The 15,543-nt window shown below is 41.5% G+C and overlaps 1 protein-coding gene across 1 annotated transcript in view; it reads left to right on the top strand.

Annotated features, from left to right (window-relative positions):
- The window catches only part of LOC142213428 (Fc receptor-like protein 5), a 145,280-nt gene extending 129,961 nt beyond the window's left edge, over window positions 1–15,319 (top strand). The window contains exons 6-10 of the mRNA XM_075281745.1: window positions 2,679–2,963; window positions 12,029–12,310; window positions 12,403–12,684; window positions 13,664–13,945; window positions 15,066–15,319. Coding sequence (XP_075137846.1) covers window positions 2,679–2,963; window positions 12,029–12,310; window positions 12,403–12,684; window positions 13,664–13,945; window positions 15,066–15,319 — 1,385 coding nt within the window. The remainder of the gene's footprint in view (window positions 1–2,678; window positions 2,964–12,028; window positions 12,311–12,402; window positions 12,685–13,663; window positions 13,946–15,065) is intronic.
- Window positions 15,320–15,543: the final 224 nt, after the last annotated feature.

Genomic DNA, 15,543 nt, shown 5'->3' with positions numbered 1-15,543 from the left:
ATTTTCTATGTCATCTATGCTTTTTTTGTAGGACATTCATCCAGACCTCAGGTGACCTTCACTCCAAACACAAAGAAGATATTCACCACTGAATCTATATCTATGACTTGTGATGCCGGCCCGAATGTACAGAAAGATCAGAAGTATGACTGGTTCAGAACTGGAACGCACGTACACAGTGGTCAAACTTATGTGATAACATCTGCCGAAACATCTCACAGCGGAAGTTACCAGTGCTTCTCTCAACATGCAAGCGACTCTCTTAGATTGGATGTCAGTAACAGTAAGTAAATAATAGTGCCATATGATTGCCTAAATAACACTGCCATACAATATCAATATCCCCCTACAGAACAATGTCCAAATACAAGACAGTGCTCAAATAATGTTATATATCAATGGTAATCGTGATATATTGTAATTTTCTTAAAGGTATTGTCTAAAAAATGAGGCACAGGCAGGGGATGTTTTAAGAGACAAACCAGTCTTAGTTTTAGCAGTTCGCCACGAGCGTCTGAAGTTAAATAAAGGTAAGCAAGTTAAATGAACAAATGCAGCCCACTTTAACTTGACTTGCATCAATGGTTTTCATGTTGCAACATCACACTGCAGCGAGTTATCAGATTTCAACAAATGTCCCATTAAACTTCTCACATATAGTAACTAGAGATGAGCGAACACTAAAATATCCGAGATTCGAAATCCGATTCGAGCAGCCTCACTGTTCGACTGTTTGAACGGATTTCGAATCCCATTATAGTCTATGGGGGGAAATACTCGTTTCAGGGGTAGGCAAAATTCGATAAAATCATATTTACCAAGTCCACGAATGACAGTCGGGCTGGATTCTGCTTGACATCTTCTCCCGGCGCAGGGTCCCCGCATCTTCTTCCGAGTGGAATTCACTCTGCCTAGGCAGAGTCGACTGCGCGTGAACGCACATGCGCAGTCGGCTCTGCCTAGGCCGGATGCCTAGGCAGAGTGAGTTCCAGCCGGAAGAAGACGTGGGGACGCAGCGCGGAGAAAACTTCGGAAAGGTAAGAGAAGAACCAGCGTTGATTGGCAATGTATAGCATTCTGCCAATCAATGCTGGTTCTGCATCGAACCTTCGAACAGCTAGTAGTGTTCGATCGAGTACGAGTATTTCGAATACCGTAGTATTCGCTCGAACACCTACTCGATCGAACGCTACTCGCTCATCTCTAATAGTAACCACTAGGGTTGTGGAGTTAGAGTCGGGACCCATTTTTGGTAGAGTCGGAGTCAGAATTGGGGAAAAAAGTTACTGGCTCTGTCTCTGACTTCAAAATAAAATTATTTAAATGAATTTATTTTAAATTCTATTATACGATATTTTATAACATATGAATGTCAGATAATACAGACCATATTGTGTGATCCATTTCAGGTTGGGTCATCCTGCAGGTCCCTAACTACGTCTATGAAGGAGATGACTTGGCTTTAAGATGTCACCACTATCCCGGATACCAAGGAGGGCAGACAATATTTTACAAAGATAACAAAGTCATTCAGAACTGGTCCGATGATGATAGTTTTCATATCACAAGGGTGGACTTAGGAATGTCGGGGACATACAAATGTACAAAACAAGTAAAACACAACCTAATATACTACAAACATGGCGGTGAAGATTCCATACTTGTGCGAGGTAAAGTCAAGGTCATCTACGGTGCTAGTATATATGTACAGTAATAATGTAGGTATCCTCTAAGAAAACCAAAGCCCAATGAACAAATCAGGATTGCAGAAATGTTTATATACAGTATATATTCTCTGGTAAGAAAATTGAAATAGCTTGACAATTGGGTTCTTGAGGATCCAGGCTAAGAACCAACAGGACAGCACAATTTCAATTATTGCATCAATGGGTCTAACATGACCCTCAGTTATTTGGCCTTTCACCAGTTCCTTTAGACTGCATTGTCTATCGGTATCTTCACAGCTTGGATTGGACATGGACACGGGGAACACTTGGGTTGGTCCTAGAAAATTTTACGGTCTACCCTATACTTTGAACAATTACCAAACATAAGGTTGTCCAGTGACTTTGTGGCACTGTGGCTACAATTTCTAATGGTATGTTCATAGCTGTGCTGGATGGGCACCCCATGGACTCCATTGACTTGCAATGGAGTCCATTGGGTTAGTTATATTGATGATACTCATTGCAGCACCTGTTTCCATCAACTCTTCTGGGACTGTCAACTGAAGCCCCAAAAGTCTTCCATGTGAATATGTATGTAATATATCGTATCCTCAAAGGTTAAATGATGGACAATAAAACTGGCATGTTAAAATATTGGCACCAAATTTGTCACCAGAAATAGGATTTTTTTTTTTTTTTTTTTAAAGAGTATCCTGTGACATAACATGTGATTTAGATCAGAAGGCCCTAGAACATTCCAGCAGGCAGCTTGAAAGAGAAAACGGGGATCTGTTTCTGGTCTTCTCCACTTTTGAAAAATAGTTTTTTAGTTGACATAGAATCTCTGGATTCCATTGTAGACAGGGTCCAAATTTCCCTACTTCTTGTTTCACATACATTAGTCCTCAGGAGTTTGGTATATGGAAGAATAATGTAAGACTGAAGATACTGTTGTTGTAAACAAAAAAAAAAAAAAAAAAAAATCTAAGCAGTGCCATTTTTCTTTTCTAGAGCTATTCACAACTCCGACAATAAATGTGATGCCAAATCCAGTTTCAAAGGCAGATAACATGACTCTAACATGTCAGACAAGTCTCCCTCCTCCTCCCAGACACAATACACAACTGCGGATTGCTTTCTACAGAGAAGGAGGGATTGTTCAAGGATTTGGTGTCAGTGATACCTATGAAGTCTACAATGTACAGCTAGAGGATTCTGGGAAATATTCATGTGAGGTGGAAACTACAGATGGCAGAGTAAGGAAGAGAAGTGCAGAGAGAATAATCCAGATAGAAGGTGAGAATCTATATAGCAACTAAATATCATATTTACCTTCAGATCACTTGTGCCATAGACTGCAATGGTGTACTACTGTATTGCAGTCTAAGGCAGATTCCTTATGTAACTATTGAAGCCTACTGCAGGCAGACTTCAATAGTTACATTACTAAAGCATTACTTCAGAATGTCCCTTCTGCCATGGTAATGGGACGACTCTCGTGATCACACAACGGGTGGGCTTCCCCATGGACTAACATAATATAAAAAGTGAAAGTAAACACTCTGATCATGAGCATTTCACCACGGATGTGGGTCAAATGCGACCACGTCATCTGAGTAATCCCTGATCATGGACAATGTTGCCCTGTCCCTGCTGTATGAAACAGTACAGACCCAGCAACTAGTGTGTCTGCTTTGCTCTAAAGTGGACTCCATACTTAGTCACGTGCACCAGGACGTACATGTACATCCTGGTACGCGTAGAGGTTAATGTTGGATTCTGCCAACTGACCCTAATTTGCTAAACATGTTCCAATAACCATCTTCTCTGTCTGTCAGACTCGATCTAGTCGTTTATCATTTTCTAACTTTAATGTTAAAGGAAAGATCACTTGGACGTTGTCTTCTGATATGACCCAATGTCATACTGATAGACTCCATTAGGTTCCAAAACTATCGCACATCCAAACTCCTGATAATGTGACTCCATCCATAGAGACCAACAATGGCTAAACCAGATATTAATTTCATCCATATATTTTAAGTTCAATCACATTAAGTTTTATACTTACCATTTGTTCGAATAAAGTACTGTGGTATGTGTCAATGATGGATCAGCAATGATATGGAACTGGAAGAAACCAATGGGAATGACTTTGAAAGTAGCCAGATGTATAACCAATGGTAGACTTCCAAATGAGCCACAACTAAAGATGGGCAAACTTCATGAGATTAGTTTTGCAAATAATCACGAGCTTTTGTTGGACAGGTTTCGGCAGTCCCCAAATTTCCATGATGTCAATCAAGAGTCGGGGAGAGGATTACAATGAAGGATCAGGAACCCAGGAGAGGTGAGTGTTGGCTATTTTACCACACTTTCACTTATACTTTTAGTAAAGTTTTTAGCTTCAGCCAAACCTGAAATTTTGGGAAAATGGTAACAAACACAGCTTATGAACAGGTTCACTCATCTCTATTCACAACACATTTAATAGTCCAATATCTTCTTGGGTATCTCTCTTTGGTTCCTATGAGACTGTAATAGAAGGTAATTTCTTGCTTTATCCATTGTAATTAGGGAATATTGACGTGTTTTTTTTTTTTTTATTTTATTTTTTTAGGATAAACCACAAAATTCCTTAAATACAGAAGTATGAAATAAGACTAATAGGAAATGGGTGAAGTCTATGGATGAATCACCAGACTGAGATCCTATAAACAATTGGGCATCCATGTTCCTATATCTATGGAAATACAGCCAAGTACTGTATATATCTGCGGCCACTGCCTGACAACTTTCTTATTCAAATGTGTTGGGCTATATACCTGCTACAGCTTTGCTGTATATTCTTAGTCAACCTAAATGTCTTCTTGATTTTGAAGGGTCAAAAAGGAAAGGTCAAAACTGTTACATATTCCATGTTATTCAGGTTTCCTGTTTGTTTCCACCATGAGCTTGTTCCATATTATTACCCTGAATAAAATGTCTTATTGTCGCAGTCTTTACTCTTTTTAATATCAAGAGTTGTCTATCTTTTTATACTGATGAATTATCTTCAGGATTGATCATCAGTATCAGATCAGTTGGGTTCCGACACATAGACCTTAGGCCTGGTTTACATCAGCTTTTGGATTTCCGTTCGGGGACCCCCCCCCCCCAAACAGAGACCTATACTCATTAAAAAGCAGTTACCTTCAGGAAAACCACGGACCCCATAAACTATAATGGGGTCCATGTGGCTTCCACTCAGTGCCCACACAAAACATTCGGAGAGAACAGTGCTGCTTGCAGTACTTTTCTCTCTGCATAATTCGTGCAGAAACCACATGAACCCTATTATAGTCTATGGGGTCCATGGGTTTCCCAGGTAACTGCTTTTTTTAATGCGCATAGGTTTCCATTCAGGGGTCTCCAATGGACGGAAACCCAAACGCTAATTTTAACTGTCGACATTTCCATGATCACCCCAACCCGCCAAATATAGTTAGCATCATTTTGCACTATTGCCATTTATTTTTCATTCCACCTCATTCTCCAGATTCATAACACATCATATGGAATATTATTTGTAACTATTAAGAAATATAACTTGTCCCACAAAAAGTAAGACCTCGTATGGCTCTGTGAATGAGGCTGAAAATATAAGAAATGGTCCAAATACCCATAAAGGTGCTCAGTTATGTTTCTTGCCTTTCGTCCCATTTTCTTACTCCTGGAAAACCCCTTTAAAATTTGGACAATATCTGGATATATAAGATGACTTATCAAAATAGTAACGATGGGGAGGGGGCGCGCAGCTGAAAGGTATCTTACTGAGCGGAAGAGAAGTCCATTTGCAGTGTCACCACTAGATGTCCTGTGCATCCGTCTTGCTAAAATACTGTGTACAAAACAAAGATACGGGGTGCGGAAATAAAGCGGAAGGAAGGGAAGAGAGGCTCAGAGACCATGAAGAATGCAGTACGTATCCCACAGAGACCAGGTAGATTGGAAGGCCTCCATAGTGTTCTTAAGCATGGTAGTGAGATGTTCCAGGCTATGCACATCCTTGTTACGAGCCACAAGAGCAGGGCCTGTAGGAGGGCGTACACGTTTCTAATGGATGGCCACAAGTGGTTTAGCAGCTGTATACAGGTATAAGCAGTGCTTAAATTGGACCGGGATATGTCGGAATTCAGTTCTGGCATAAAAACTATCATTGAGCGTTCCGGTATAAAGAACGCCACAAACATCACTGTCGTTATACTAGGATGATCGGAAGGCTAGGAAAGGTGAGGGAACATAAACACTGTCACTTACCTCTCCTGGCTCTGGAAGACTTCAGGACTACTTGAAGACGTCACAGACATCATGTGGGCTTGGCTTGCGTCCTTATGCGTCATGCCGGCTCAAGTGATGTCTATTCCATCATTGAAGATGACCGACATCAGTCAGGAGTGCAGCGGAGCCCAGGAGAGGTAAGTAACATTGTTTTCTATGTTTGTATCCACTCCTTGGTCTCTGATTATTAAGCTCTGGGCAGGAGGATAGGACCAGAGGTTTGTCATGGGAGACCCGCACTCCCTGGTCTATAGAAGAGGATGGTAGACCAGGATCCAAACTCAAAATATTTATTGAATTACATACAGCACAACGCGTTTTAGGCCTTACAATGGCCCTTTTTCAAGTGCAAAAAGAAAGCAGGTCTCATCGGATCAGACGCTTGCTGAGCCAGATGGAAGCTGCAATCTCAATACAGATGTCAGTGCTTTTGGCTTCCCTAAGGCTCCTGGGCCCCGGTGCAACTGCACCCTCAAGGAATGAACTACTGTAGGCTCCAAGTGTTATCAGGATAAAAATGTTGAGTTCTGTGGGATGGAGAAGGTCAGGCGACCCTCCATATGGATCAGATGTACAGGGACCCTTCCAATCCCCATACTATACATTGCACAGAGCCAAAAGAAGGTTGGAATCATGTACCATATAGTGGCTAGGTGCTGGTACTGCAGCTCAACTCCCATTATCCTCCAGATATGTCTGACAAGTTAGGCATCTTTTGTAAACACAACATGGTTTTGATAAGTGATTAATTATTCTATCTACTGTATGTCTACAGGGGTCTACCTGGTGGGGGTGGGAGTGAATTGTATCTTTTCAAGGCTTTTGTTGTGATATGTTGTTCAATTGGTTTTATGACAAAATAGAAAGCTTAACCAAACTGTACAGTTAATTGTGCACACCTCTATAGTCATTGGGGTAAGGAAGGCAATAATGCTGTTTAGTGCTGTTATTTTTATTTAATTGATCATGAAGCCAGAGTCGTCGTCAGTAGATTTTTTCCATCTCCAACTCCAACAAAAATTGGTCCCGACTCCATGACTTTGACTCTGGCTCTGCAGCCCTGCTTACAAAGTTGCAATTGACACCTTGCCCCATCTCTAAAGAATGCCTGCACATATAGGATGGTTTGCATATCGTTTTGTGTTAACTTATCAGAAGATAGTGTTGATTAAGAAAAGGTCCTGAGAGCACCAAACCTTGTCAGTAAGAAGCACGTGGGTGGCACTGATAAGAGGGGGTATATTGTTGGCAGTATGTGGTGGTCATTTCTATGTGGGCTTTGTTACATAAGAAATGACTGCACATCTGTATATCTGTGCGTGATTGAACGCCCCCATAACTATTGCACAATTCTACTTCCTTCTCTCTTATAATTTATAGAGGCTGCGGAAAGGACAACTGTTTTTAGTTTCAGCAGGATATTGTCTCCATCCATCATGTCCACAGAGATGTCTGTCTTATTACTCTGTAAGTACAATGATCTTCATGTCTATCAGTCTGTGATGTCTAATGTCCGATGTGAATATTCATCATATTACTATGGCATTGATATGTCACTGTCCTCTCATAATGTCTAATAATATACAGGGTGGCCATAATATAACCTCAGGTGTTTGGAGTCTTGTGCAGGCTGACCCAATGGACGGAATTGCTGAAAATTTGTATGTGTGCTAATCAAGGCATGGGGAAATGGACGGCATGAAAAACAAAAACAAAACAGGCCACCCTGTAGATATGAGATAGACAGATACTGTGCAGTCCTATAGTGGATCACATATCTAAGATCATGGGTAGAAATAAAACTGACTCTCTTAGGGCTAGTTCACACGTGGGCAAAAGGGCAGATTTTGACAGCGGATTTTGCTTCAAAATCCGCCCCTTTACAATGGTGGTCTATGCAGACCGCCAGGCTTCTTTTTTCCTGCTGCTGCTAGCGGAGAAAAGAAGCGACCTGCCCTATCTTCAGACGGAAGCCGCGCGGGCTCAGCCGCACGGCTTCCGCCCCCGCCAGCACCCTCCTATGTCGGCTCATTCATTTGAGCTGACAGCGGAGGGGAAAGCCGAGACCGCGATGGTCGCGGCAGGCGGGTTTTGACCCGCGCGGGCAGTTCACGTGTCAACTAGCCCTTACTTTTAGTGTCGTCAGATGTCTACAAACCCCCGGATCTAGATATGGTGAAGCTTGGGGGAAGAGTTGGAACACCAAGAGACACCAATAGCACCACAGCGACATAACAGAGAATTCACCAATGCTCTGCTGTCCCTGTCAATAGTGCTGTGGTACTCGGTGACACAAGGCTAGCTTCCAGTGTGTATTATTTCAGAAATGGCAATATCTGGCACCTTAATAAAATCTTTGTCTTCGGTAACCCAAAGGACACATAGAAAAAGTTAAAATTCCATATTGTCTACAAATGACTAAACCGTTAAACTGTCTGAGAATCTTCTGGAATCCTTGGTAACATCAATGTCCACAACATGGGGGGCTTTCATGTCATGCCATTTGAGTCAAAGTGTCAAGACATCGATCAATGATGTTATCAATGAAGGTCAATCACAAGTGGTGAATAGGGTTGAGCCGATCTTGACTTTTCAGGATCGATTTTAAAATCCAATTTCCGATCATTTTTCATTCGAACCCGATCCCAATTCCGATCCCAATGCAAGTCAATGGGATTTTTTTATTAATCGGAGATCGGATTTTAAAAGCAATCCTATTCACTATACAGCATGGAATCTAACAATTGTCTTTAATTGTTAGAATCCACGCTGTGTAGTGAATCATTAAGTAGCCAGAGGATTTTTTGTTAATCCTCTGGCTACTTAGTCCCCCCTGGTGTCCACTTACCTGCAGAGATGGCTGCTCCAGTGCTCTCCTTCTTCTTTGCCTCGCTGACGCTCCACGCTGCTGTTCACCCTTCACTGCCACCTCCCTGCCGGGTTAGGAGAGTGTGGCCACCGGAGCGAGGAAAAGAAGAAGGAGAACACTGGGCACCGGAGCAGCCACCTCTGCAGGTAAGTAGCTACTAGAGATGTTTAGTTTAGTCTCCCATTAGAATGAATGGAGGCAGACAGCGCGCAGGGGGTTACGGCTGTGTGCCGGCTGCTTCCATTCATTCCTATGGAACTGCAGCGGAGCCTTCACACTAAGTATACAGTGTATACTCAGTGGGAAGGCTAAGCAAAGCATTGTGGGAAAAGATCACCTATCTCGATCTCACCTAAAAAGATCGTGTTCGGACTTCCAATCGCAATCGTGAAATTTTCTCGATCGCCGATCGGAATCCGATCTTTTCCAAGCACAATTGCCCAACCCTAGTGGTGAATTGAGCCACTGATGTCATCCAGGAGGCTAGAAGATGCCGAGGAAATATCACTGGACGCTATAAAGACTCAGATTTGGAGTCGGGAAGGAATTTTTTCCCCTGAAATAGGGCAATTGGCATGAGGCTCATGGGGTTTTTTGCCTTCCCCTGGATCAACACTGTAGGGATTATAGGGTCATAGGTTGGACTTGATGGACTAATGTCTTTATCCAACCTCATCTACTGTACTATGTCAATATGTAACTATGTAAAGGAGCTTTATTACTATTTCTCTACATTTCTTCTGGACTTCCAAATATTATACTCTTAGGGTCTGAAGAGACCCCCCGAGTATTATTATAGAGCTTTCAGTTGAGACCGAACAAGTAAAACAAGTTTTGTCCAAAATTAAAGTAGAACAAGATTCACTCATCTCTAGTAATAACCTCCAATAAAAGAATGTATGAGGAGTAGAGATCAGCAAACTTCTGTTTCCTATTGGGAATCAGGTGGCTGAGCCCAAAGATTAATTTCGGGTTTAATAATTTTACCAGGAACCAGAAATAAAATGATTATATTTTGAGGTTTCTTCAGACCCCAGAGAGTAATAGGTGGAGGCCCAGGGGAGGATTAAAAAATAACAAACATTTATACTCTCCTTCCTGCGCCTCTTCTGGGCATCTTTGCGGTGTCTGGCGCTCCTTCTGGGTCTTCGTCTGGCAGATGCCGTGAGAATGCCTGCAAGAGTTGAGAGAAAGGGAGTATAACTATTTATTTTTACACCTCCCTGTGCCTTGTCCAGTAAAGAGACCCAAGAGTATAATACTTTCATTTCTGTTTGGCGGGTGACTAACCCCCAAGGTTCCAGGTTTGGGTCAAACCTGAAATTTTTGGAAAATGTGGGCCAAATCCAATATGATCTGAACTGGTTCACTCATCTGTACCAGGACTATATGATATCTGATCACTCTTCTTCTATTCTGTTTATAGGGCTGGTTCTCATACAAGAAGGTAAGTGACCAGCTTTGTTCTATTATCCTTTATACAATAAAACTGACCCTTCTGTATGGAGAATAGTGATGTCACTTGTATACAACCCACTACATACATTCACACTTGGAGGTTTATTCCATGATCTATGTCGCCATGTTCTGACACATGTAACCTTTTCATATGTACATGTATGGAGCTGGGTATGAGGTCTTTTAATGCAGGACATAATGACCTTTTTACTGATACCATTTGGGGGAAGGTCTGATGGTTTGATCACTTTTTATTCATTTTTTTTCCTTTTTAGGAGACATTTGGATTTTTTTTTCCATATGGAATAGATATATGTATAATTTAATAGTTTGGACATCTCTAATCGCGGAGATACCTAAATTGTTTATAATAAAATGATGTCTTATAGGAGCCGCCATCAGACCCGTGGTGAACTTTCTTCCAATTTATAATCGGATATTTCGATCTTCGATTATAACAATGATCTGTGATGTGGGATCTACTAGAAGATTAAAGCAGAATTATACATGGTACAAAGACAGCAAGGAAGTATATAATAGAACAACCTTTACAACCTATACAATACCATATGCTGAAACATCACACAGTGGATATTACCAATGTCAGAGCAGACCTCTGACATTACCAACATGGAGATGAAGTTTCTGTATCTGTTCAAGGTAAGTCCAGGATCACCTATACAATATATGAAATATTCCGGGTGTATTTGTACAACTATAATGGACAGGTCATCTCCAGGTATCGGGGATTGATTCAGTTGTGGCAAATTTGATGGAGATTTTAAAGTTAGAATTGCCCTGTGCAATGAAGGATGGACTGAATATAGTAGATGATTATCTCTCTACCGCATGTTTCATGTGTGGCGAATTTCTTACGGATTTTTGTTACACATTTCAATTGATGAAAATGAAATAAAATAGCAAAACCCTCACTTAATAGATCCGAAGCCTCTCCAGTGCCGCTGCTTTAGTTTTCCATGTCACATCTTCCCATATGACTGCTGAAGTCACTTATTGGCCAAATGGTAAAATTAGCATGTACAGCAGTAGACTCCCGAGGTTGTGTCTAATAGAGATGAGCGAGTAGTACTCGATCGAGTAGGTATTCGATCGAATACTATGGTATTCAAAATACTTGTACTCGATCGATGCAGAACCAGCATTGACTGGCCGAATGCTATACAGTCAGCCAATTAATGCTGATTCTTCTCCTACCTTTAGAAGTCTTCTCCGTGCAGCTTCCCCGCGGCGTCTTCTGGCTCTTCGTTCACTCTGCCAGGCATCGGGCCTGGGTAGAGCCGACTGCGCATGTCCACTTGTAGTGCGGGCATGCGCAGTTGGCTCTGCCAAGGCCTGATGCCTGGCAGAGTGAATTCAGAGCCGGAAGACGCCGCGGGGACGCTGCAAGGAGAAGACTGCACAGACGATCCAGCCCGACCCTCACTCGTAGACTAGGTGTAATTTGATCGAATGTTGCCTACCCCTGAAACGAGCATTTTCCCCCCATAGATTATAATAGGGTTCAATATTCAATTTGAGTAGTCGAATATTGAGGGGCTACTTGAAACGAATATCGAACCTCGGACATTTTACTGTTCGCTCATCTCTAGTGTCTAACCGTCAGGGAACACCAGCCTAAGTGCTGGATTGTCAAGGAATTTATCAGAAAATCCCTTTACCAACAATACATATTATCACTATATTTCTGTTCTAGAGCTATTCCCCATTCCGAGAACAAAAGTGACCATAACACCGATTTTTGAGAAGAATATCATGACCCTAACATGTCAGACAAGTCTCCCTTCTCCCAGACACAATACACAACTGCGGATTGCTTTCTACAGAGAAGGAGGGATTGTTCAGGGATTTGGTGTCAGTGATACCTATGAAGTCTACAATGTACAGCTGGAGGATTCTGGGAAATATTCATGTGAGGTGGAAACTACAGATGGCAGAGTAAGGAAGAGAAGTGCCGAGCAAATAATCCAGATAGAAGGTGAGTGTGGACATTGTATATGTCTTGTGGGGAAATCTTTCAAAATTTTTTACAAATTTATTATCCGGTCATTAATTTCACCATTTCTTTAGGATTCTTCTCTCAACCAAAGATGATCATGACCAATAGTGTAGTGGTTGAAGGAGATCCCATGACCCTGACATGTGACACGACTCTTGGTCCAACCATAAAGCCGACAGAAGTCCAATTTGCTTTCTACAGAGATGGACAGAAGGTTCAGGGGTTCACCTCATCTAATAAATATGAAGCTCGATCTGCTCAAATAGAGGATTCTGGGAATTATACATGTGAAATAAAAAATGTAATCGACACTGTAGTGAGGAGAAGTCATGGGTATTATATACGGATAGAAGGTAGGCATCCAAAAAATTTAAATTAAATTATACTCTATGTAAAATGGAGATAACAACAAACACTGATGAAAACCAATAATTTCACTATCCCAGGAGGACTAAAGGAACCTTCAATCCTTCTCAACAGTAAGGGTGCATGCACACTGAGTAACGCCGGGCGTGTATGAGAGCCGTACACGCCGTCATTACGGCAGACTTCCGAACACTTCCCATTCACTTCAATGGGAGCGCTCGTAACAGCGGCGTTTACGAGCGCTCCCATTGAAGTGAATGGGAAGTGTTCGGCAGTCTGCCGTAATGCCGGCGTGTACGGCTCTCATACACGCCCGGCGTTACTCAGTGTGCATGCACCCTAAGACGAGAAATTTTGGTAAAGTTACGATCAAAATGTTAAGTAAAAAAAAAAAAAAAAGGAATTTCATAATATGTTAATAAAGTCACTACATGGAGTTGGGGTAACATTTTATTTTCTCACCAGCTACTCTAGACTTCTTTATAAGCAATATCCAAATTACTCTATAAGGTTGCTTTAGGATTGCTCGATGGACAGAATGGTGGAGCTTGTATGTTCTCCACATGTTTGGTGGGTTTCCTCCCACACTCCAAAGACATACTGATAGGGAACTTAGATTGTGAGATTTATATGGGACAGAGTTGACAATATCTGTAAAGCGCTGTAGAATGTGATGGAGCTATACAAGTAAGCAAAATAAATTTTATAAACCACCACATTTTTTTGATAGCCAATTTGATAAAAAGAAGAGTTGGGCTGTTGCAATTCAACATGTCATAACCTTTCATCTGCAAAGTCAAAATAAGCCTCCGGATGTATTCTTGGGCAAGCTGAACTTGAATGTTTATTTGGGGATCAGAAAGATCGTAAAAAAAATTGACTGCTATTGCGCCATATATGGCCATTTTCAAAAAAATCCAAAAAAATCAATTTGCTAATACATTTTCACTTTTTTTTCATTTGTAGAGTTGTTCTCAATTCCAACAATATCAGTGACCCCAAACTCAGTTTCAATGGGAGATAACATGACCCTGACATGTCAGACAAGGCTCCATCCTTCCAGACAGAATATACAACTATGGTTTACTTTCTACAGAGAAGGAGGGATTGTTCAGGGATTTGGTGTCAGCGACAACTATAAAATCTATTCTGTTCAAATGGAGGATTGTGGGAAATTTTCATGTCAAGTATCAACTTCGGAAGGCAGAGCAATGAAGAGAAGTGCGGAGCAAGTAATCCAACTAGATGGTGAGCACAGATATTGCCTACATCTCCAAGATGTGAGAACGTCTTCCTCTACTTGGAGCATTTATGAATTTATAGAGGAATTGGGAAGGTGTAAACACTTGACTTATTGCCACTTTTTTTAAAAAAAGGATTATTATTAGAGATGAGCGAGTAGTTAAATACTCGATATTCATTTTGAGTAGCCCCTCAATATTCGACTACTCGAATCAAATATCGAATCCTATTATACTCTATGGGGGAAAAATGCTCGTTTCAGGGGTAGGCAACATTCGATCAAATTGAACTTACCAAGTCCACGAGTGAGGGTCGGGTTGGATTCTCCGAGAAGTCTTCTCCGCGCAGCGTCCCCGCGGCATCTTCCGGCTCTGAATTCACTCTGCCAGGCACGGGGCTGGGCAGAGCCGACTGCGCATGCCCGCACTACAAGAAAATGGTCGCTTACAGTCAAAGTGGCCATTTTCTTGTAGCGCGGGCATGCGCAGTTGGCTCAGGCCCGATGCCTGGCAGAGTGAATTCAGAGCCGGAAGACACCGCGGGGACGCTGGCGGAGAAGACTTCTAAAGGTAGGAGAAGAACCAGCGTTGATTGGCCGACTGTATAGTATTCGGCCAATCAACGCTGGTTCTGATTCAAATTTTTCCATTCAAATAGCAAGTGGTACTCGATCGAGTATGAGTATTTCGAATAAAATAGTATTCGATCGAATACCTACTCAATCGAATACTACTCACTCATCTCTAATTATTATGACTGGAGATCATGAAAATGGATTTGGCCCAAATTGTACAAAAGTTTTGGGTTTGACTCAAACTCTAAACTTTGGGATTTGTCACTCGCGAACCAGAAGTGAAACTATTATACTCCAAAATTTACCAGGCCCAAAGCTGTACCGAATGTGGCAGTAATTCGGGAAGCCATGTAAAACTGCCATAAGAGGAGATACAGAAATGATAAACTTCTCAAAAAGTTGCAATCTCAGAAATGCTAAAATTTAGCAAATTTTTTGAGTCCAATTTTTGGAGATTTGGTTGTAGTATAATAATGTGAGGTATAACATTATTTAGTGGGAGATCTCTCAAGCTTTTGCTAGCATGCACTCATTGCATTTATTTTTACACAGGTAATATCCGATATACCCGGCAGAATATAATCCGTCTGACGTTATCTACATGTGTATTAATAGCTGCTGCACTGTTTGCCTTCCATCATATAAAGTGGATGAAGTCTATGGAACCAGCTACTGTACAAGATCCAAAAGCAATGTCCACCCATGTTCCCACAGCTGAGGCTGTACATACCAATCTACACCTGGAGCCAATGACTGACAACTGTGTTAATTACGTAAATATTACTGACAACACAATGCAGATGTAGCCATCTTCAACTTGATTCTGATAACTTTCTGTGTCACGATAACACAACAAAAGTCATTGTAAGCAACGGAAAAAGGTCAAGTGACCAGTAATTGTATGTGCTAGAAGTCATGTTAAACTTGGCTCCATCTTTATGTATTGTGTAGGCTGGTCTAACTTCACGAGATTTGCTTTGATGAATACTTGTCGGTTTGCCTGTCCGTTTTATCTCCTGGATATCATTAC

Source organism: Leptodactylus fuscus, chromosome 7 (genome assembly GCF_031893055.1).
Source record: "Leptodactylus fuscus isolate aLepFus1 chromosome 7, aLepFus1.hap2, whole genome shotgun sequence".
NCBI classification, from domain to species: domain Eukaryota; kingdom Metazoa; phylum Chordata; class Amphibia; order Anura; family Leptodactylidae; genus Leptodactylus; species Leptodactylus fuscus.
The sequence above is the reverse complement of the archived record's forward strand: the minus strand, read 5'-3'. Positions and strand labels throughout refer to the sequence as shown.